The 21,274-nt window shown below is 44.6% G+C and overlaps 1 protein-coding gene across 1 annotated transcript; it reads left to right on the forward strand.

Moving 5' to 3' along the window:
• Nucleotides 1-1,731: 1,731 nt before the first annotated feature.
• On the forward strand, nt 1,732-17,456 carry LOC148593207 (uncharacterized). The gene is made up of 14 exons (XM_088531737.1): nt 1,732-2,122; nt 2,900-3,157; nt 3,987-4,161; nt 4,767-4,976; nt 5,820-6,034; nt 7,147-7,460; nt 8,269-8,548; nt 9,495-9,583; nt 10,888-11,034; nt 11,804-11,979; nt 12,839-14,087; nt 15,634-15,710; nt 16,205-16,567; nt 17,141-17,456. Exons 1-14 carry the CDS (start codon nt 1,732-1,734, stop codon nt 17,454-17,456), a joined length of 4,260 nt encoding a protein of 1,419 aa, XP_088387863.1.
• The last annotated feature ends 3,818 nt before the right edge of the window (nt 17,457-21,274 follow it).

Genomic DNA, 21,274 nt, shown 5'->3' on the forward strand with positions numbered 1-21,274 from the left:
ATATGTCTGTGAGAGTTATTTAAAGCCATGGAGGATGTGAGATTCTCTGTGTGCCTCCTCCTACTTAGGGGGAAAAAAAAAAAAAAAGGTCAATTTGTAGTGATAACTACTCCAAGATTCTGTCTGAAAAAAATAAATTTATGAACTGGTTACAGAAAATGTCAATTTCTCTCTCAGGAAATGATCTAAGACTCACAGCAAAGTCCTCTGCAGGTTTGGGAGGTTGAATTTAAAATAGATAAATCCATTAACATCTGTAATTGCTTATAGGAAAGGCTGACCTGTGAAAATGTGTAACCAGCATTCCTTAGCCTTGCATGGCTGCAGCCAAGCCATTTGAGAAAACAATCCTGCTTGTGTTCTTCCTGCATTTTGAGTCTTTTGGTGCCCAGAGCTTTATTGGAGAAACTGAACCACAGCTGCTGCCATTCCAAATGAAACACTCTGTTTAAGTTTTGAAAGAAATGGATTTGGGAGTCAATATAAAAGCTCCATTAAAATAGCCAGAACCGTAGTGAACATATGGCTAGGAAGAAGAGGACAATCAAAATGTCTAAGAATAGAAATCTAGTTCTAGTGTTGCTCAGGGATTGATGGCATTTCCATATGGATGTTATTGTACCTATTGCTGTTCCAAGAAATCACTAGCTAGCACTGTTATTCTTACTGTAGAAAAAGTTTAAGAAACTTAGTTAAATCAGTTTTTTTTTAATTAGTTTAAGAAGCTAATTTAAACCAGCTAAGAAAGAGACAATACTTTTATCTGGTGTATTTGACAACAGTTTATGAGACATGGTCAGTGTATACTGAGTAGCCAAAGGAGGAGGTAAGAACACAGAGGTGAAAGAAGGGTGGGCACATTTGTTAGATGTGCTCTCTCATCTGTCCGAGAAACTCTTCTGCAAGGCCAAGCACTGCTAAGCCTTACTCTGTGAGCTGCTTTTCAGCGTGGGGACAGGCTCTCTTCTTTAAATATGCTGTGTCACAAAATGAAATTTTGCACTCCGAGTGACAGTCTTTCCTCCCCACCTTATGGGAGTGAATACATTCATTTTTGCTGTGTTATGTAAATGTAGATATGGATGCATATACAAGTGGGACATCTCAAATTCTGAGCTCCAGGCAGGATTCTGACCTCAAAGGAGAGGTCAGCATGCTTTTGAATGTGGCCTGTGTCTGTCTGTGCTGAAAGTACAGTATTAGTGTTTTGGGTCTATATGTGCTATTATACTTATGTGCTGCAATATTTTATATGAGAATCTCTTCTCCTTCAAAGAAGAGTCTTCAAAGAATGTCCTCTTTCAAATTGGTACCAGAGGCCTGTTTCACACTGCATCTGCGTATACCATCTTACATATCCACCTTTTAGAGGTTTTTCCATTAAAGGGCTTCAGTAAATCTTTCTGAAGCCCTCTAGCGTACCATGAAGATCCTACACATGCTTTGGGCAGATTGAAATGCTTCACTTCCATTCCAAAATCCTCTGAACAAGAAAGTCATCACTGTGCTGAGTGAAAATAAGCAGGGTCCTTGGAGAATGTGCTGCACTAAATGCTATAATATATTCTATGCAGATGAATTAATCACAGAGGAAAGTCCACCGTTGGAACAGTGGAGAAGTGCTGGCGTCTGAAGAATGAAGGCGGCGAGCCAGAGAAGACGCAGCCCTGACTGTTCCTGAGATCTTTCCCTGTAGCGCTGCTAGGCAGCATTACTGCAGCCTGCAGCACCATGGATGAAGAGGACAATGAATTTAAAGTAGTGTGGGCAAAAATTGTCGGTAGGGCAAAGAAGAAAGCTGAGGATACTGAGGAGAAAGCTGAGGATACTGAGGAGAAAGCTGAGGATACTGAGGCAACAAAGAAGGTTCAGAAATGGACAAAGACCACTACAACAGGCAGATCTGTTCCTGGGAGCCAAATTGATCATTGCTCTCCAGTAGTGAAGGGGAAAGATTTGCCACAAAATTTGGGTTCTAAGGTGCCGACAGGGATGCGTGAAGAAGACGATGATGCTGTGCCCTGCAGTAGTGGTGGGACGTCACAAGAAGACAGGAGAAGCGCTTTCCCTGACAGCCAGCTGCGCACAGTGACCAGTTACTCTACCAAGAGGAATCTGACAGGTGCGTGCACTGAAATCTTTCAGACAGAAAATAGGCTAGTACTGAAAAGACTCAGTTCAGTAGAGCTCTTTAGAAGTCTGGAGGAGGTATGCAGTTCTTCAGTAAGGTGAAACCTAAGTGCTGAGTGATATATGAGGGAGTCATTACCTTTTTTTTTGCGACTTCAGAATGTAAATCATCCCTCAAATCATTAAGAAGCAAGTTTAGATTATATCAAAGTGTTTTTTTCACAGTGTGTTATTGTATTGAATGTTGAATTATGTTGCCATTGACTGTCACCAAGGCCAAAAAAATAAATTAAGAAAGGTTCTGGGTTAATTCATGAAGGATTGGTCTTTCAGTGATGACTAAATATGATGACCAGAAGGCAGTCACCAGTGCATGAAATCCTTAAACTGACAGCTAAGGTCAACCAGGAGAAGGATTATTTTGTACTTGTTCTGCCTGATACCCTTTCGTAATTATCTACTGGTGACTGCACTCAGAAACTGGGCTGGTGAGATCTTTGGTCTGATCTCACAGGTTGCCTCAAAGCAGAGCGGAGATACACTGAGCTGTTAGCCTGCTGCTCGTTACCACCCCTCCTTAGGAACACCTGTTGCTTGGTTCTGAGCCTGAAAGTCCGAAGCATGGATAGGGCTTGAAGATCAGAGTAGAAACATGTTCAATTTTTTTGACTATCTCAGGTTGCTGTTTTGGGAAGCTTCCCAAGAGCTCCCTGGGCAGCTCAGTTACCTGTTTAATTCTGACTGGGAAACTGTGCTTTGTCCCCTTCAGTGAATGCTCCGAGTGACTGTTCCCAGACTACACTATCCTTCCGTCCTTCACAACCAGAGACCTGCTCTTCAGACACCTTGAAGACACCACTGCTGCCTGGGTCGAAGGTGCGGGCAGCAAAGCTGGCGGTGGAGGGAATGCAGCAGTTCAAGAGAGTGGCACCTGAGCAGCTAAAACATAGCCTGGGCGATAGCTTGCCAAAGGCTGCAGCTAGCAGGAATTCCTCTGATGAAAGCGAGGAAGAGAACCCGGAAAAAGGTACGTTTCTGCTGTTATTTAGCTCCTATGTGTGCATGGAGAGTGCTGAGGGCTGCTTAGGGTGATTGCATGAGCAGCAGTCTGGATTCCTGGGCTTTGTTCACAGCTGGACAGGTGGCTTGTGTAATGATGAATAAATCGCTCCACATGTCTGAGAACTTGCTTTCTCTATTGATCAATGTGTATTGATCTCTATACTTCTCTCCTAGATCTTTTGTGAGGCTGAAATTTGATTTTATGTTAAGTTCTGGAGAGAGAATTTACTTTCTGGAAACAGGTTGAGATTCTAAGAGCATCAGTAAATCCAGTCGTTCTTCTCAGGGGCAATATTGTGTAGCTCATATAAATATGACCTTAGTTACTCCGTGTCTTCTGTAAATCTCTGAGCACTTACAAAATAGGATGTTCTATGCAGATGAATTGAATCCGTAGCAATTTGAATTCATAGCACTTTTTTGGTGTTTTGGTGCTTTAAAAGTCAAGGCCCCTTTAAAAGTCAAGGCCCTGCTGGTTCTCTATGGACATGAGAATTTCCTGTGTTTAATATGTAATGTTTAAGACCCCATGTTCTCCCAGAAACTTCATCTAAAACATAACTCTCCTTTTGGTTCTGATACATAATGTGCGATGAACCAATTGCCACCTTCCACTCCTGGGGTAGTGCTCTCCTGTACTGTTTGTGCATTCCCTTGTGAGAAATGAGATGTGAAGATGCAACAGGAAGATTGCAGGGGTTTTTTAAGTTAATAAAATAATCATGACAAATGTAACAGTTTCATGCCTTTCACTACAAGATGTTTAACTCTATCATCTCTCCCTTCTGTGCCAGTTACCCACGATCTTCCATCCACAAAGGACGATGGTGCTTTGGCTTTTGCCCTTCAGCAGAAGATCAAGGAGGAAGTCCCGGAAAGCCTAGAGGAGAAGGGCTTGTTTTTTTGTCAGATCTGCCAGAAGGATCTTTCAGCCATGAACACAACACGATGGGGGCAGCACGTTAATAGGTGAAGCACTAGCATGAAAGGCCAGTGTGGCTTTCAGCAGCAGTGCCTTAGAGAAGATGTAATTGCAGACTAGGTAGCAAAGCTACCCGTTAGTGTCCATTTCAAAATCTGCCCATTTCAACACCATTTATTCATTTATATAATGATTTCCTAAGAACATTTGGTATGTCAGCTGTTTGCAAATCTGAGCTATTCGCTGAAGGAAAGATGTGATACTGTTTTGCAAGATGAATAAATACATAGACTATGCACTATATACCTTTGTAAATACTATATATAGGCACTATAGACCTTTGCTTTCCACAGGTAATGAGAGTGGAAGGCTAAGGGAAGGATCCTTGTGTTTTCTTTTGTCAGAATGGTGTGGGCTTAAATTGATGCCAGCACTCTATAACAGTTTCCTTAGTGGTAAATATCAAATACTGTTAAAATATTACATACAGCTAGCTCTTTATAAATGAAAAGTCTGTGCTTCTCTGTAAAGAAAGTATTGTAAACACCTTGCTTAAGTAGTTGGAGTTGCTCAATTACAGCATTTCAGGAGGCAAGGTTCAAAAAGAGCATTTTATTTTATTTTGTTTTGTTTTGTTTCCATCATCCTCCAGGTGTCTGGATGAGATGGAGGCAGCAGAGATCTCCTCCTCCAGCAAACCAGCAATCCCTGATTGTCTCAGCTGTGGCAAACATTTCCAAACTTCCGAGAGCCAAACTACTCACTTGAAACGCTGTGCTGTGAAGATGGATGTTCCTCCTAAAATGCTGCTTCAGGCACTGCAGGTGTCTCAGTTTGGAGTTGCCTCTCCTAAGTATCCCAGGTAAGATTTTGGTGAAAATCTTGCTTTCCTTCAAAAGTGGTGGATGACTATGAGTCAGCAGACAGGAGCAAAATGGGAAGTAAATAATCTTACACTAATTTGTCAGAAATATTTATACTCTGAGAGGTAATTATGTAATAAAGCTGAATAGCGTGGTTGAGCTTATTAAGCAGAACATGCTATATGAGCATACAGTCTCTTCGGAGTATCTGTGTTTCCAAGGCCTCAGCTTTTCGGCTCGTTGCTGTCCTGGATACATGGGCCTTATCCACAGAGTCAAGGAGGAAACATACAGGCTGTTTTGAATTGTGCTGGGTGCAGAGATGTATCTGCTCTTTGGGATTTGAGCAACATGTTCAGAGTATAGCGAGTGGTGCCTGCCTGAAATGTATCCAAAGGACTTTTAAGTCTTATTGTGCTGAGGAAGGGCCATTGCTTGTTTATTGTGGAAGTGTAAGATTGGCAGAACGGTTTTGGTGACGGTGTTCTTGACTTCAACCTGTTTTTTGCCCTTTGATACAAAGTTTAGGTTTGAGGTAGCAGATGGTTAAGGCCATTCCTGCCCTTGCAAAAAAAAAAAAAAAGGCAGTTTGTCAGTGCTGCAGTCTTATGTTTACCTTTCCAAAATAAGATTTTCTCCAAATTGCTGTGAATTCCACGCATGATAAGAAATCCTTTTCTTTCCTCCACAGAAAAAAGTACTGTTGATGCTTTCTTATTATTCTGGATATGGGAATCTCTCTGAGGAAGGGGGGCAGCTGGTCTGAAGTGCTCAGGGTTTCTTGTCTCTGATCCAGTTATGTTAGTTTAACTTGGGCTTTCTGCTGCATTCTTACGTTTCAGCAATCAACCAAACATATCAAAACGCAAAGAGTTCTCCGGACATGACTCCAAGGAAATGAAAAAGAGGATCAAAATGGAACCTCAGGATGAAGATCTGCAGGTTGCTATGGCAATGTCACGCTCTCTCTTGGAGCAAGAAAAGCGTGAACAAGCAGCAGTAGCTGCAGATATGAAACCCGTGGCTGCCTTGCCAATCAAATGGAAGCCTGGATCAGGTATGTGTCACCGTGAGTGTCTCAGGCTATACTATTGGAGGAGTGATGTAACAGCCTGCTCTTCACTACCAACTTTTCTGTTGGGCATAGGGGATGACAAGCACACTTCTGTTTCATTTAAGTTGTCCGAGATGGAGTAATGCAAAGTATCCACATACAGATAGCCAAGGGAGGCTGCAGGATGTTTCACTGAAATCCATTCTGAGTCTTATATTTATTTCACTGGTTGATTGTTTCAAAACTATAGAATGTTTTTAAGATGAGTTGTTTTTTAATAAATCCCAAAGGGAAAACATGAAAAGACCATTGTTATTTTTTTTGCAGTGCATTTTTCTTATTCACTGTCCCATACCCTTGATTATGCAACTTTTTCATCCTTCTCTCCTTGCTCTGCTTTCTTTCTGAAGTATATGTGCATACAACTACACACGTTGAACCTGTGGTTTGCTATTTAAATGCACAAAAATGGTCAGAAAAGAAGCCAGTTGCCCTGGGGGAAGGTTGAGTTCTGCACATAGGAGACACTTTGCTCTTCGTGGCTCTCCTCAATCTCTTCCTGCTGATAACCACTGCCAATTATATTGGGAATTAGTAAGTCAAAGGCAGTAAAGAAACAGACCTGAGAAACAGACCTGACAAATGAGAGCTGTGCAGGATTCATATGTGCTGTGGTTTGACATGAGTGACCATCACCAGTGATCAAGACGCACCAAAAGCAGTCCTTCATGGCTTTGGAGTCTTTTTTCTTCTCTCTCTCTCTCTCTCTCTTTTTTGAGTGAAGCGCTGCTAACTCGCCAAAAGCACTGTACGCTCACTGTTCAAAGGGTCTGGAAGGTAGCCTGCACATAGGTATCAGTTGCTTTCATAGTGATCTGATTTGACAGCTCAGCCCAGCAGGACCATGTGTGCACGAATAAGTCTTCCCTGAAGGTTTGTTTCTCTGGCAGAAGTAACGGGAGGCTTGGGACTTATTGCAGAAATCTTGTGTTCTGCTGTAGTTGCATTTTGATCATTGCCAACGGCAACACTTGAAAAAGCTGGCAGGTTCAGTTCCTCTGCTTATGTGTTCAGCTGTTCATTTATTTGGGTTTCTTTTGCTTTTCTTTTTAAAGAGAAAAGAACACGTAAAAGAGGCCCAACTACTCCTCCACCGTTACTGCTGCGGGATCCAGAGACAGCCCGCAAAAGGACTGAAGAGCGAGCCGCCATGGTGCTTACACAAGAGATGGAATTCCCTTCCACTCCTCGGCTTCCCACCAGTAGGATTTTGGAGGATGGATCTGAGAAAACAGACTGGCTCATGCCATCGCCCAGAAACAAGGACTGCCCTTTATGGAACAGCAATGCTCTAACAGGGCCCTGCGACCCTGAATCATTCTACACTGCTGAACTGACCCCTCCAATTGTACCTTGCATAACTGTGCAGGTGGGATGCTCTTTTCTCCTTCCTCTGGTATTTGTGTGCCACAGTTTACTTGCTCTGTAGCCCTTCTCTTTTCTGCCATTTAAGTGAGTCACCCCATGCTCTGCGTGCTCTCTGCTCCTGCACACCTGTCCCCTGGTCTCACACAAGTAGGTTTGGTGATCTTGAACTTTCACTTCTCCCTTTTGGACAGGAGCCTGAGGCTTGTGTTGCCAAGCTGTTCTTTGGGCTTTTGGAAGACAAAACAAATGGGAGCAGAGCACTGAGTGAGAGGGCTTGAGCCTCTTCATTTTGCCACTAGCTTAGCTATTTTTACAGTAGCCTGACTCTTGTGTTCCTTCTTGATACTTTTCTCTGACTGATTATAATCAGAGCCTTTCTCTTTCTTTACTCATGTTTTGTATCAAGGCAGCAAGGAACAGTGTGGAAAGTTCACACTGAAGATGGATGCTTGTGTGTTACACTGAGGAGGGGGTGGGCACTCCTAGGGTTGTAAAGTGAAGCGTTCGCATTTCAGGCTTTCCCCATGTATCCCACTGCCTGAAGCTGCATGCAGGACTGTGATCCAGTTTTAAACCGGGCGGTCTCACTCTGTTATTATCCAGATGTCTTGCCTCTCGTTTTTCTGTAGTTTTATAAATATAAATATAAATATAAATATAAATATAAATATAAATATAAATATATATATATAATATATATATATATATAAATATAAATAAAAATAGTTTTATAAAAAATAGTTTTATAAAAATAGTTTTATAAAATATATTAATTAATTGATGTCTTTTTTTTTCTCTCCTTTGATCAGATTTGTAAGTCAGAGACTTCTCTGCCATCAGTGGGATCTGATCAACCAGAAGTATCTCAGCAACTTCAGCCTGATCTCAGTCCTCATTATCCTGCTTCTCCAGAGACTGGAAAAAAAGCTGCTGATGAAGCCGACTCCGGCTCTGAATGGGCTGGACAGATTTCGTCTCAGGGCGAGAAGGTTCATGTTCAGAGTCTGCAGCAACTGGTTGAGTTGGCCATGGAAGCACAAACTCAGTGGAGGCTTGAGCTTAACGACGCTCAGGAAGTAGAGCAGCCAAGTAAGTTCTGGCAGCCTCATGAGCCTCCTCTCTGGTGTCATCAGCTGTGAGGAGCCACGTTTAGCCATACTGAACTTGGAGAGCAGTGGCAGCAGCCGCAAGATGATATTGTTGATCCAGGGGGTGATATCTGGGGGCATTGTTCTGTAGCAGGCTTTAGGTACAATCAAGTTGACATTTCTGAAATGATTCATAGATCCCAATATTTAAGAAGAGCTCCTCTTAGACAGCAGCTTCTAAATTTTATTTTAAAAATCCTTTAAAGGTGTCAGATGCATTTCTGCCAGCTGGGGGCCCAGACACGGCCAATAGTGAGGCAAAAATATATCCCAAAAATATATGCTCTTTTCTGCCTAGTGGCTTTTGCCGACAGCACTGTCTTACGAGGTTTCACCAGGAGAAGACCTGGTGAAAGAAGAGCGTAAGAGATGATGTTGTGTTGGTACATGGATACACAGTCCCTGAAGTTGATCTGTACAGGCTGAAAAAAGTCCACCACCTAGAATTCCTTCAAGAGCAGCTCTAACTTCCCTGGTTACAGTGGTGTGCATTGCACAACGGCACATTCCAAGACCAATGGTAGCCTTAAAATTGTCCAACCATTTAGCATAATATATGCACTGTGTGTCTCCTGTTCACTCATCAGTGAAGACTATGGTTGCTAAATCTAATGTCTCTCCGCTTTGTACTTGACTTGGGTAAAATTCCCTCAGTTCTCCTATTAAGCTGCAGCAAATGGCTGCTGGTCATATGCCAAGAAAACCAAATGCATCTGATAAAGCCAAGAGGGGGAGGCTGAACCATTCAGCTCAGAAATGTCAGCCTGGGACAGGAGTCTCTTGGGGAGTTGTCATGGCAAGGAAGAAATGGCAGTTAAGAGTTTCCACTTCGTTCTGTCTTACAAGAAGGTTGTACATGACTTGAGATGTGCCTTTTCTTCTTTGAGGAAAAGAATTGACTTCCAGTGATTCTTCACTAAGTGGCTTTGCCCTTCTACCCATAGAGAAGAGATTTCCGAGAAGCAACGATATAAATGTAAGGAAAAATTTTATTTTTCCCCTTTTTTGTATTGTTTATTTGCACTGTATTTTTGTATTGTTTATCTGTTAAAAAAAAAAAAAGCCTCTCCCATTTGATTAATTTCCAGAAGTATGGAGTATTTCCCATTCATTTTCACAGAAACAGAGATGTTTAAGCATTACAGTCACTCACAGGAATCATCCTAGGCAAAGCTGAAGTCCAAATACGTGATGTTTCATTGATGCCCACAGGCAGGCTTGTGGGTGTTTCAGAGTGTTTGTCCTACTTAATTTAAAATAACAGGTAACATAAAGCAGATTTGTGCATAATTTACACAAAGAGAACCAGGTTAAATATTGAGGCTGTAGTGCATAGAGTATTTGGGGGTAGTTACTAGGGATGTATCTGCTCAGCACTTAGGTAGTACTCTGCTTTGATGCCCAGCCTAGATGACACAGGCCACACTTCCTGGAGACCAGGAGAGACAGAACTGTCTGGGGTTTCATCCAGGCTCATGTACGCACCCATTTTGCATGGTTCTGACCAGAACTTTGTCAATGCCTCTCCTCTTATCTTCCTTTCCAGTCTTTCTTTTGCACAGAGAATGGTGCAGCCAGAATATTTCTGTTCTTACTTAATTTCCCCATTTTCGAGTCGTAATTTTAGTGTCAGCAGGAAGGCTGTTCTGGGCTTCCTGCCTGGAAAGCAGTGCGTGCCTTCTCGGGGTACCGTCTTGCAGGTGTCCTACCTGCCAAGAAAAAGAGAGCAGGAAACACCTAACTAGTTTCCAAACTGAGCTTCCTGTCTTGCCCTTGGAGAGCAGTCCATGACGTGCAGAGTCTCCTCTAGCCCACCTGTGAAGCCTGGAAGAAATGGCCCAGCGTGTGCTGCCGTTTCCATGCTAACCGGTATTGGCTCCTTGCAAACACACTGAAGCAAGTAGAGAGGCTGAGTTCCCACTGAACTAACCTAGAAACCTGCTAATAAAATAAAGAGCTCTGCTGTTTCTGGTGGAACTACCTCTCATGGAGTTGGATAAAACTTGCCTTTCTTCCAGTCTGCGCTAGGTTCAGAAAGTACAAGGTCAACAATTAGTGTCTCAGGTAAAGCTGCTTTCTACTTACAGTCAGGCAGCCTCCCTCAAGAAGACCTTGCACTGATAAGGATTCTGTTAGTCCTAAGAAGGCAAAGGCAGCCATACCCACGCTGGGACCCAGAGTACAGCAGTGCTGACAAACTCGGCTGTTGCCTCCTTATCTGCCAGGAAAATGCCTTACAGCTGTAACAACTCCTGTCTTTGTGTCCCTTCTATGTTCTAGTCCTCTTTCAGGATGCTGGCAGAAGATTACAATATCATGGTCAACAACGCCTACTTGAGTGATATCCAGTTTCAAGTGGACTCTGGAGAAATCCTTTATGCCCATATGTTTGTGCTGTATGCACGCTGTCCTCGGGCTGTTCAGCTGGTAAGTACTGCTGTTAGACTTTTCTCTTCCCCTCGAGTAAAGCCCCTTTGCAGTAACAGGAGTTTGACCATCTATTCCAGACTGATCACAACAAATGAGTTAGTGATGCCGTACAGTAAGCACAGAGTATTTGGAGATCCAGTGGCAAGTCACTCTGGACCTGCTGATTATGGAGTAGACAGTATTTACAAGCTGTGCTTGTAACTAACCCAGACAGAGGTCTGTCACTCCCACAGGTGCTATGGAGGTAGCTGCATTGACCTGTGCCTTTGGCAAGGCCAGTGAAGTAATTTCTGTGTTTCCAGAAGCATTTTGGTTCATACAGTTTCCAGCCTGCTCCTGTGCAATTTCCTGCAAAGGCAATGAAAGGTAGTGGGCTGAAGACAGGAACTTGCCCTCTGACAGAGCTGCCACCAGACCATACCAACTTCTTGACAAAGTTTTGTCATTCTTTCTGGAATCAGTAGAATTCGTTTTGTCCTCATGCATGATTACAGCAGTTTCAACTCAAGGTGCTTAGGACCATTTATGAGGGGTCCTTGAAAGCTTCAGGGTACAAGTTAACAGCTGTATGGAGCTCCCTATTCCCCAGGGAGCTCTGTATCTCTGGTCATTTTAGCTTCCCTCTGAGGCATCAAATCCTGGCCATAGGAACAGACTTTGACACAAAAAAAAAAAAAAAAATTAGTGGCCTGATAGAGAGCAGATACTGCTGGTGTTGTTCCTTTATGAGGAAGCGGACCTTGTTTGCTTTCCTTTTACCGCACAGGTTTACGACGAAGGGATATATGTGAAGGTGAAGGACGATGACGACGAGCAGACGCGCCGGGTGCTGCTGAGCGATGTGACAAAAGAGGCAGTCCTCGCATTCCTGCGATATCTTTACACTGCTTATACTGACATCCCTGCTAGAATCGTGCCCCAGCTGAGGGCTTTGGCTGCCAGGTTTGTATCATATGAGTGTGCTTTGGGTCACCTCATGCTTTCAGCCACATGGACTTTAACCTGATACCTTCTGTTGTGGTTTCAGTGGCTTTCACAAAACTCATTTCACTTGAGATGCAAGTACCTCTGCTTCCATCTTAAGTGAAATATGAACACAAGAGCATCTTATCCTCATTTTTTCATGAATCTTTCTTCAGGTTACATCTGCTTGAGATTTTCTATTTTTGGTTTATGACTAGAACACTTGCCAAGTTTTGTCTCATGATCTTTAATGACAGCTGATGGTGGCAATGGTGATGAGTGTAATTCTCAAAGCATTGCCCTAGTGACACACTTAATCTGAATGAGACTTGCAGAATGTGGATGCAGGGAATGCTAATTTGTTATGTCAGTCATGATCCTAGACATGTGTTAGATAATGAACTTGAAACAGCAGCAGATGAAACACATTCTATCGGATCAAAATCACTTAGTTCTGGAAATGTAGGTGTCCTCCTTTTAAAGTAATTCTGAAAAAGACCAGGAAAAAAAATCTGCTCTTTTATGTTGATAGTCAGTTAAACTCATACCTAATCAAGGAGAACTGATTATCCTCTGTAGTGGCAGCGATGCATTGTTTGGAATGGGGGAAATAAGTGTGAAACCTGAGAAGATTATGGTGACACGGAGTGAAAACCTGAAATTGTTATTGACTTTATTAATGTTGAAACTGCATGTCTAATTTGGCACAACAGTTTCACAAATTAAATTTAACTTTCTTTACAAGACTCACTAGATTGATCAGGCAACTATAACGTTTTGGAATTTTGAATGAATTTTGAGGGAGATTAACATTAACATTTCTGTTACATTCTTGCAGGTTTGATTTAAGGGAACTTGTGCTCAAGTGTAAGGACTGCGCTGAAGAGAGCCAGGCATCTTCTGGAGTGGATCCAGAAGATGATCTCCTCTCTGCGAGAGATGATGAAGATAATGATAACAGAGCTGAGAACTTCAAAGAGCTCCTGAACTCAGTGTGGGTGGCTGAAGATGAGGAAGAAGAAGCTGTGCTAAACCCTGCATGCCAGAAGGAAGACGACAACGGGGTGGGTGAACAGGAGCTGGAGGAAATATATGAGTTTGCTGCAACTCAAAGAAAAATGGTTCAAGACAAACTGGAGATGAGTGAAGGCACAGATGACAACATCTGTAGGGATACTGAGGTAGCCCAAGGTGCGAACCAGCAGACTGAGAAAAAAGAGGCAAAAAGGTCCGTATCTGCCTTGATAAGCAATGACTTCAAACATCTGAGGGAAGACAGTGATGTGGAAACATCCAAATGTGAGTTGTCTGAAGAAGAGAAAATGCAGAATACAAGTGGATGCAAAAATGTGAATGCCACAAGCATCAATTTTGAGTCTTGTCAGTTTGAACCTCAGAAGTGGGTTAGGAGATGGGAAAGTGGGAAAGATTTCAAGTTGTCTCAGGCTTCACATAATATGGGAGGAGACGACCGCTTGGAAGAACAACAATTCACCAACTGTTCACTGCACAATGATACTGATAGGCGTGAAAATTATAAATGCTTATTTTCCAAAAATCAGATAGAATACAGTGAGCCTTCTCCAATGAAAGAAGTTATCAAAGAGTCAGGAAAGGCTGTTAGCGAAAAACATGCTGATGTTAATGATTTGCTTCCTTACTCCAAGTCACAAAAAGACCTCTCTCCACAAAGGGATGGTTTTTGTGGCAGTCCTCCTCTCAAATCTTCTGTGTCTTTTTATCCTGCTGTTGGTTCTTCACCTATGTCTTCAGAATCGGATAGGAAATTTCCCAGAGAAGCAAAAACACCAGAGAGAAATCAAAAACCATTCCCGTCTCCCAAAATAGCTTTCCAGAAAGCCAATGAGCAGGACATTACATCAGGAAATCGGAACATAGAGAGCACAATTTCTCCAGAAGAGCTTTCCTGCACTGATTTAAACAAGCATAAATATGCTTCAGTTTTGTCAACACCAGTCATAAAAACTCCGGATGTTGCAGTCCAGAACAGAAAAGAGGCTGATATTATTGTTTCATCTTCTGATGATGAAATGGAGCTAGAACAAGAGAGGAAGTTACCAGAGTCTGGCTCTCCTGAAAGTTTCCTGAAGCCCAGATTCTGGGAAGTTTCAGATAGTGAAGAGGAGGAATTCCCACAGATGCTTTTTTTAACTGAGAAGGTGTCAGCTTCAGCAGATGCCTGTCCGACAGACCTTGCAAAGACTCCCGGTGAGAGCTTGTATCTGTACAGAGTTCACTGAAGTAGGTTAAATTGTTGTCATTTTAGGTGATCATCCTGTTTGTTGTTCACCTGCTATATTGAGAGGGTGTTTTGGCCTTCTCATCCAAAGCAGTCAGGGCCAGGCTCAAGAAGGTACAGTCAGCTTCTGATGTGGGGGAGTGCAACTAAATACGTGGGATAGTTGGAGCGTAGCCATTTGTGATCCATTCATGCTGCTGCTTTGACAGTGATCGTATGCATTGTAGAAATGATGAGACATTACCTGGGAGGGGAAAAAAAATCAAACAGCCTTCACTTTGCATGCTAGGGAATGATTATTCCTTGCAGTAATGGGTCTTGTTTTTCATGCATTCATCACTGATGTATGTGCTAACAATTACACGAAGACATCGGGTAAGCTTTGCTTCCAGTGGTAGAAGTATAGAGGTTGGCTGGAAGTAGGTGCCTCTCCTGCCCACGGGTAGGCTCTCTGCATATTTTCCTGCAAAGCTCTTCTGATTTGTCTTTGCTTTGACTTGCCCTGCCCTTCTGTTTGCTGATTGTAGGCTCTTCCAACAGATTTTTGTGTGTCCAGCACTGGTCCCAACTGGAGGACACAGTGAGCGGTTTCAGGACGCACACAAGACTAAGGGCCAAGCTGCTCTTTGCCACCAGATTGCACTTAGTGGTGTCAGGAGCTGGGCCTTGTCTGCTTGAATGTCTGATGACACAGAGAACACCAGCCTCTGGGGTCATACCCTTCTGGGGTCAGCTGCTTACTAGGACAGTTCCTTCCATCTAAGCTCTAAGAACAGCAATTTATCCCTTAATATTTATTAGATATATTACTAATTATACTATCGTAAGTAATTAGTTTAACAAGCAGGATTTAGAACATGACCTGAGACTGACTGTGCTTCACAGTATCAGGAAATCAGTATCACTAAATCAGTATCTAATTCAGGCCCCCAGAACCTTGACTTGTTTGGTTTCTTCTGCATCAAGTCTCTCCTATGCAATTTTCTTCCTTGGGAAAGAACCACTTCACAGAATTCAGTAAACATATATTTTTAATTACCTTGCAGCAGTTCTATCAAAGCCTCCAGTGGGCTTTTTTATTCAGACCTAACATATGGCTCAATTTGTTTTCTGATTTAAAGACAGTAAAAAACAAATATCCTAGACCCAAGGAAGACGAAAGTGTTGATCTGTTCAGTATAAAGGTATTTAGTAGAGCAGCTTGCAGACAAGTAGTTCTTCTTAAACAGTTACTAGATAACATTAAAATATCTGCCACCAGGAGGGGAAGATATCATCCCTCCTATATCCTTCTGTACTAATTCTGATGACAATTTCATTCTGTTGCAGAACCTGCCTGTCAAGAGAAGGACAAGTCTCCTGAGAAGGACAAGTCTCCTGAGACTCCTATGACACCAATGCCAGCTTACTCCCTTATGAAGACCCCAGAACTGAGGAGGGAGTTGAGCAGGTTAGCACTGCTTCTACAAGTATATCTACAAAAAAAAAAAAAAAAAAAAAGTACAAGTACATCTCTTTATGAGCAGAAAAAATACATGGAAGTTCCATCTCCATATGAGGAAGAACTTCTTTACTGTTTGGGTGTCACAGCCCTGGAACAGGCTGCCCAGAGAGGTTGTGGAGTCTCCTCCCCTGGAGATCTTCCAAACCCGCCTGGATGTCACCCTGTGCCACATGTTCTAGGTGTCCCTGCTGGAGCAGGGGGGTTGGACTAAATGATTTCGAGAGGTCCCTTCCAACCCCAACCATTCTGTGATTCTGTGAGAAACCTGCTGGTAGGTGGTGTGAAAGGCAGCTACTGTGCTAAAGGGGAAAACTTGATGGTTTTCCAATGTCATGCTCTTCCAGCTGGCCACTGAGCTTCCTGGCCTGGTCACATTCCTGAGCTATAGCAGTGGAAGGCGCAGCATTATCTTAGGCTTAAGTCCTACCTTTCTCTTTCAGATTTGGAGTTCGTCCTTTCCCAAAACGCCAGATGGTGTTAAAGTTGAAGGCCATATTCCAGGATACTCACCAGGACGTGGATACGGATGTGGATACTGACACAGAGGATGATATCCCATCCTCCCAGCTTCCCCCACAGAGGCCTCCAGCCAAGCGCCGTAGGCAGCTGAAGACTAACGGGCATGCTGGTGGGAAACGTGCCAAAATCTCCAACTGTAGACAGACACCAACTGTATCTCCAGAGAGGGGCTCTCTGGCAGCTGATAAGGAGGAGCTGATGCTCTCATCATCTCAGGAATCTTCATATTCTCAGGAATCGTCATCCTCGCTGGATGGCAGTGACGTCTCTACTGGTATACAGAGGTAGGGGAACAAAATACTAACGAAGGAGTCTACTGTGCAGCACAGAGATGAGCTGGGAAAATGGGAAATATAAGTGTCAATGCAGAATACAGGGGATCTGTACTGTAGGCAGCTTCCCTGAGCTTTTGTCACTTGAAGTAAGTTCTTCTGTTGTGCGTTTCAGTCTAATTGCTAGTGAGCTATTCTGAGAGCACAGAAATGCTCGCGGGTGAAACTGCACATGGGCAGAGCTCAAAGCTGGCACTGCAAGGAGCCTCGCAGGGTTGAGTGAGAGCCTGCAAGAGGAGCAGGGAGCGCTGCTCGGTGAGCACTGCGTGTGGTGCTGCACAGAGCAAGTGTGTCAGCAGTAGTGCAGCAGGAGCAAGGAATGCCGGGCAGCACCGGCACAGCTCGATGTGCAGGTTTGCAGAACACGTGGCGTGTTCTGCCTCCCTCCCTTTGGCAATTGCTGGTGTCGGAGATCCTACACAGGGCATTGCAAGGGTTGGCAGCCAGGGACTTGGGCATCTCTGAGTGTGCCCTTGATGACCAGTTGTTTCCTTGATTGTTTTTTGCACTTTTTCTCACTTTTAGTTCTTGTAGCAATATATCCGAGGATGAGGAAGAGGAGCTCCCAGCTTCTCAGACAGCAGCCCAGGAAGCAGATACACTGGACGCAGTGGGAAACTGCATCATTTCAAATTCAGTCCTGTACCACAAGGTCCTCTCTTACGAGCCAATTGAGCTGGCTGCACTGCACCGAGAGCTGAAAGCAAACGGCATGAAGATTTCCAAGGCAAAGCTGATGGATTTTCTAGATGCTTACTGTATCACCTTCACCACGGCTGCAGAGCGGAAGGAGAAGGAAGCCAAAGGCAAGGGGAACGGAAGACAGAGGAAACGCTACTGAATGGAGCCTCTCTCCCATTTCCAGCGGCAGCTGCAAAGATCCCTCCTGTTGGTGCACTCCCCTGCTGCTTCTCCTCTTTATCTTTGCTTTCCATTTTTTCCTAATGAGTTTTAGTTCCCTAATAAGATCTTTTTTCCTGAATCTTCAGACTCTCCAAGTAGTTATTTATTCAGTATCTGAGCGGCCCTACTGATTGCTACGCAGGGGACATTGTGGAAATAAGAGGCCTTTGCTGTCCTTGGTTAATCTGGTGGTCTCTGGTAAAACTCCTCAATCTGTGTGCAGCTGTTCTTCTAAACTATTTCTCATGGCTTTGCAGTGTCCTCTAACACCAGCAATTGTGTGAAAGCCTGGATTCCAACATTCCGCTGTGTGTGTCCAACATGTAGCAGGTATTGGCGTGCTGGGATCTCCAAGATATAATCTGCTCCATTTTCTGAGGGCTGTGTTACCTTGTCTTTGTAGTCCGATCAGAGCACATCCTTGACAGAGGTGGGGTTTTTTGTTTTTGTTTTTTTAAGGAGATGGTATTATAGTGATTAAATCTCTTCCTTGAACAGTCTCTTCTTAAACCTATTGTAAAAGAAGTTGTGAACATCATCTGGAACTCTTGGACAAACTCCTGGACCCTAAAAGGTCATCTTTTATATGTATTTTGTGAGCTCTTCTGACTTTCATGTGTTTTGAGAGCTTTGAATCTGAAAAGGTCTTGGCAAAAAGGACACATTGTTATTTTTTTTAAAAAAGGAGCCACTTTTGTAACGTATTTATGTATTCTGGAAATTATTTATATTTTTGATATATTATAGCCTTTTTATTTAATTTATATAAATAAACAGAATAAGATCTTGATGATAAACTGTAACAGGTAATGCCTTAGGAAGGCCCGGGGCAGCCTAAGCAGCAGTCCTGGGTCTAGCTGGGAGCAGTAGTGGCTCCACAGTGAGCGCTCTGGCTGGAAGGGTCCTCAGCAGAGGACGGAAGGACAAGGTGAGTCGTGGCACAGGGGCCCAGCAGCAAGGAGAGCTGGAACAAGGGATTGCTGCGCAGTGGCTGGAGAGAGGAAGATCACCAGGTTTGTTTGAGATGGAGAGCACCAAGGTAGGAGAGACTCCAGGTAAGGCTGGGGAAGGTGTTTTGGTTGGCCAGAAGGAGAGATGGGGGAAGACTTTCTTGCAGAAAAAGGCCAAGTTTTGCCTTAAGTGGCATTCTAGGAAATACTGTTTCCCATAATGTATCACATATTTCTCTCTTGTCAGTCTTAATATGTGAAAATAAGTAAGATCCCTTTCCATCTTCTCTGCTGTATTCCTAGTCAAGACATTTATCATCAAAACTTTTGCAATCCATTCTTTCTTATATCTTGACCTTCAGCAAATACAGTGTTACACTTTGGGCATATAAATTACAATCGTTCAACTAATAGGACTGCACCATAAGAAACTTGGTAGCATGCTAAGAAAAAAAAATTTTAAAAAGAACAGTTACTGAAAATGCCTATATCCTCTTTTCTCTGTCATCCTTAAGCCTTTCAACTAAACACTTTGCCTAATGAAACAAAACAAAAATTTAACAACTGTGCCATTCGGATTGGAGATAACATTTTGCAGAGGCTTCTCTCAGTATTCTTGTGGCTACAGTTGACAAAATTAAATGGTTTTCCTAATTCTAACAATTCTCCCAAAAGAGGAAAAATGACTTGCAGCATGTCAGATAGGTCACAATGCAGCCTGCATGCTGCAAATTATCAGAAAGCCATTGTTCATTCTCCTGCTCTGTTAATCTGTACGCAAGGGTGTCTCTTCCAGCTAATATTAATGTTTCCATCTGCCAGTGATGACGTTATCAATCAGTTTCATTTGTATACTTTTCTCTGTTTTTGTATGTTCCTAACACAGGGTCATATCTCTCTTGGAAAATCCATTGTCTCTATAAGAAAAAAACCTTTTCAACAAAGATTTGAATTGTTTACTATGTTAAAAAGTAGCCAATATGTTATTGGCAATGTATAAAGCCTTTGGCCTACCCCAACACACCTGATGAGCTCCAAATGAGCTTTGAAAAAAACCACTTCCAAATGTGTGTGACAACGAAGTGATCTGTGTGAGTGCCTATGGATACTAGTAGAGCAACTTTTGCAGCTACTGCCTGTTGTTTTGTGCATTATCACATTTCCTACCTACAAAATCAGTAGGGTGATGACTGTTGTGCCCTCCCTTTCTACCCGACCAGTAACTCCCAACTATTGTGTTTACGGTGCTAAAGTTTAGGTACCGAAGTGCTAAATACAAGAACAGCCTTGTGCTCATCCAAGGGCCTCCTGGAGCCTTTGGTAGCTCCATGCTGGTGGATTCCGTGGGCTTTGGTCAGTGACCTGTGCGCTTCAGCTCCATGGTGGCCATACGAAGGACGGGGGGAGGCCTGGCCACGCAGGTCCCACAGAGGTTCCTGGGGACACAGGTAACGCGTTCACGGTGCGTTCCGACCTCCCTGCGTGCGGTTGCTCTTCCCTTTCATCTCGCCCCAGCCGCGGTGGTGGCTGACGTGTGTCCCTGACGCCTGGGCCCCGGTGCCGGCAGCCCTCCTGGCGGCCTCCCAGGGCAGGTCTCCGCTCTCCTGCTTTGCCCCTCTGCTTTCGCTGGGGACCTCGAGGGCCAAGAACCTTCCTCCTGCTCCTGCACGAGGCTCAGAAGCGGCTCCCCCGCGTGACAGCGGCGCTTCCCCCACGGGGGAGCCGCGTGCTGCAGGTAACGAGCTTGCCCGCCGTTCATACTCGGCAGCAACGGGCCCTGAACGGCGAGAAGCGCCTCGTAACGCGCCCGGACAGCGCCGAGCACCGGCAGCAGCGCCGCCGCCGCCGCCGTTTCACGTCGTCCTCGCAGGCCGCGGCCGCGACCGCCGCCTGCCATTGGCCGCCGCCGTCACGTGGCTCCGCCGCCGGGCTGTGGGCGAGCCCGGAGCGGGTAGCGGCCCGGCCGGGCTCGGCCCGGCTCGGCCCGGCCTCGCGGCGGCCGCTACGCGGTCGGACCCGGCCCCGCGGGCCCGGGCAGCGCGGCTGTCGCCTCGAGGCCGCGCGTCGCTGCTCTCTGGACCCCGGCGCAGGCGCCCCGGCGGGGCGGGCGGCCGGGCTCTGCTCTCCCCTTTCCCTTCCCCCGGCAGGAGCTCCGGGCAGCGGCGGAACCTGATCTCCCACATGGAGCAGGACGAGGAGCGGTGGCTCCGCCGGCTCCAGGCGCCCCTGAGCAGCGCCCGTGCAGGTAAGGGCCCCCCGCGCCGTCCGAACCGGGTCTTCTGCGGCTTCGGGCACTCCCGAGCCAGCCGCGGTGTGGGGTATTTCATAACCCGCTGTGTGTTTTATTGCTGTCTGCATCTGCGGGTGTTTTAGCATCCAGCCTAACTTACATTGAGGAATTCTGCAGCTTGCAGCGCTTTGTGAGGAACCACATCCTCTGCTTTGAAGCTGCCTTCTACTGGTTCGCTGGATGCCCGTGGTTCTTGTTTTGGAATAAACAGCGCAGGGCAGATGGCTGCCCACCCTCTGCAGGACATGCGTGTTCTTACAGAGCTCTGATATCTCCCATCAGATGAACCTTTCTTGGGCGGAACACCCCGTTAAATCATTTCTCATACAGAGGCTGCTCCAAACCTGGGCATCCATGTTACTTTTCTGTACCTTTTCCAGTACTATTAATTATTCCAGCACATCATTTCAGTCCCATGTCATTGCTCCAAGCCATTTTTAGCTCTACTGTTCGGCTGAAGTTCAGTAGGGAGCTGTTATCTCCCAGCTGCCTGCATTGAGCCAGGGGAATCTGCAC

This window comes from Tinamus guttatus, unplaced genomic scaffold, assembly GCF_059628265.1.
Source record: "Tinamus guttatus ecotype Peru unplaced genomic scaffold, ASM5962826v1 Tinamus_guttatus_pri_ptg000429l, whole genome shotgun sequence".
In the NCBI taxonomy this organism is placed as follows: domain Eukaryota; kingdom Metazoa; phylum Chordata; class Aves; order Tinamiformes; family Tinamidae; genus Tinamus; species Tinamus guttatus.

Excerpts from the sequence above, each read along its gene's own strand:
- LOC148593207 (XM_088531737.1), top strand. The coding sequence starts at position 1,732 with ATGGATGAAGAGGACAATGAATTTAAAGTAGTGTGGGCAAAAATTGTC. Across the intron at positions 6,035-7,146 it reads CAAATGGAAGCCTGGATCAG|AGAAAAGAACACGTAAAAGA; the intron begins GTATGTGTCACC and ends TTCTTTTTAAAG. Across the intron at positions 11,035-11,803 it reads GTCCTCGGGCTGTTCAGCTG|GTTTACGACGAAGGGATATA; the intron begins GTAAGTACTGCT and ends TTTACCGCACAG.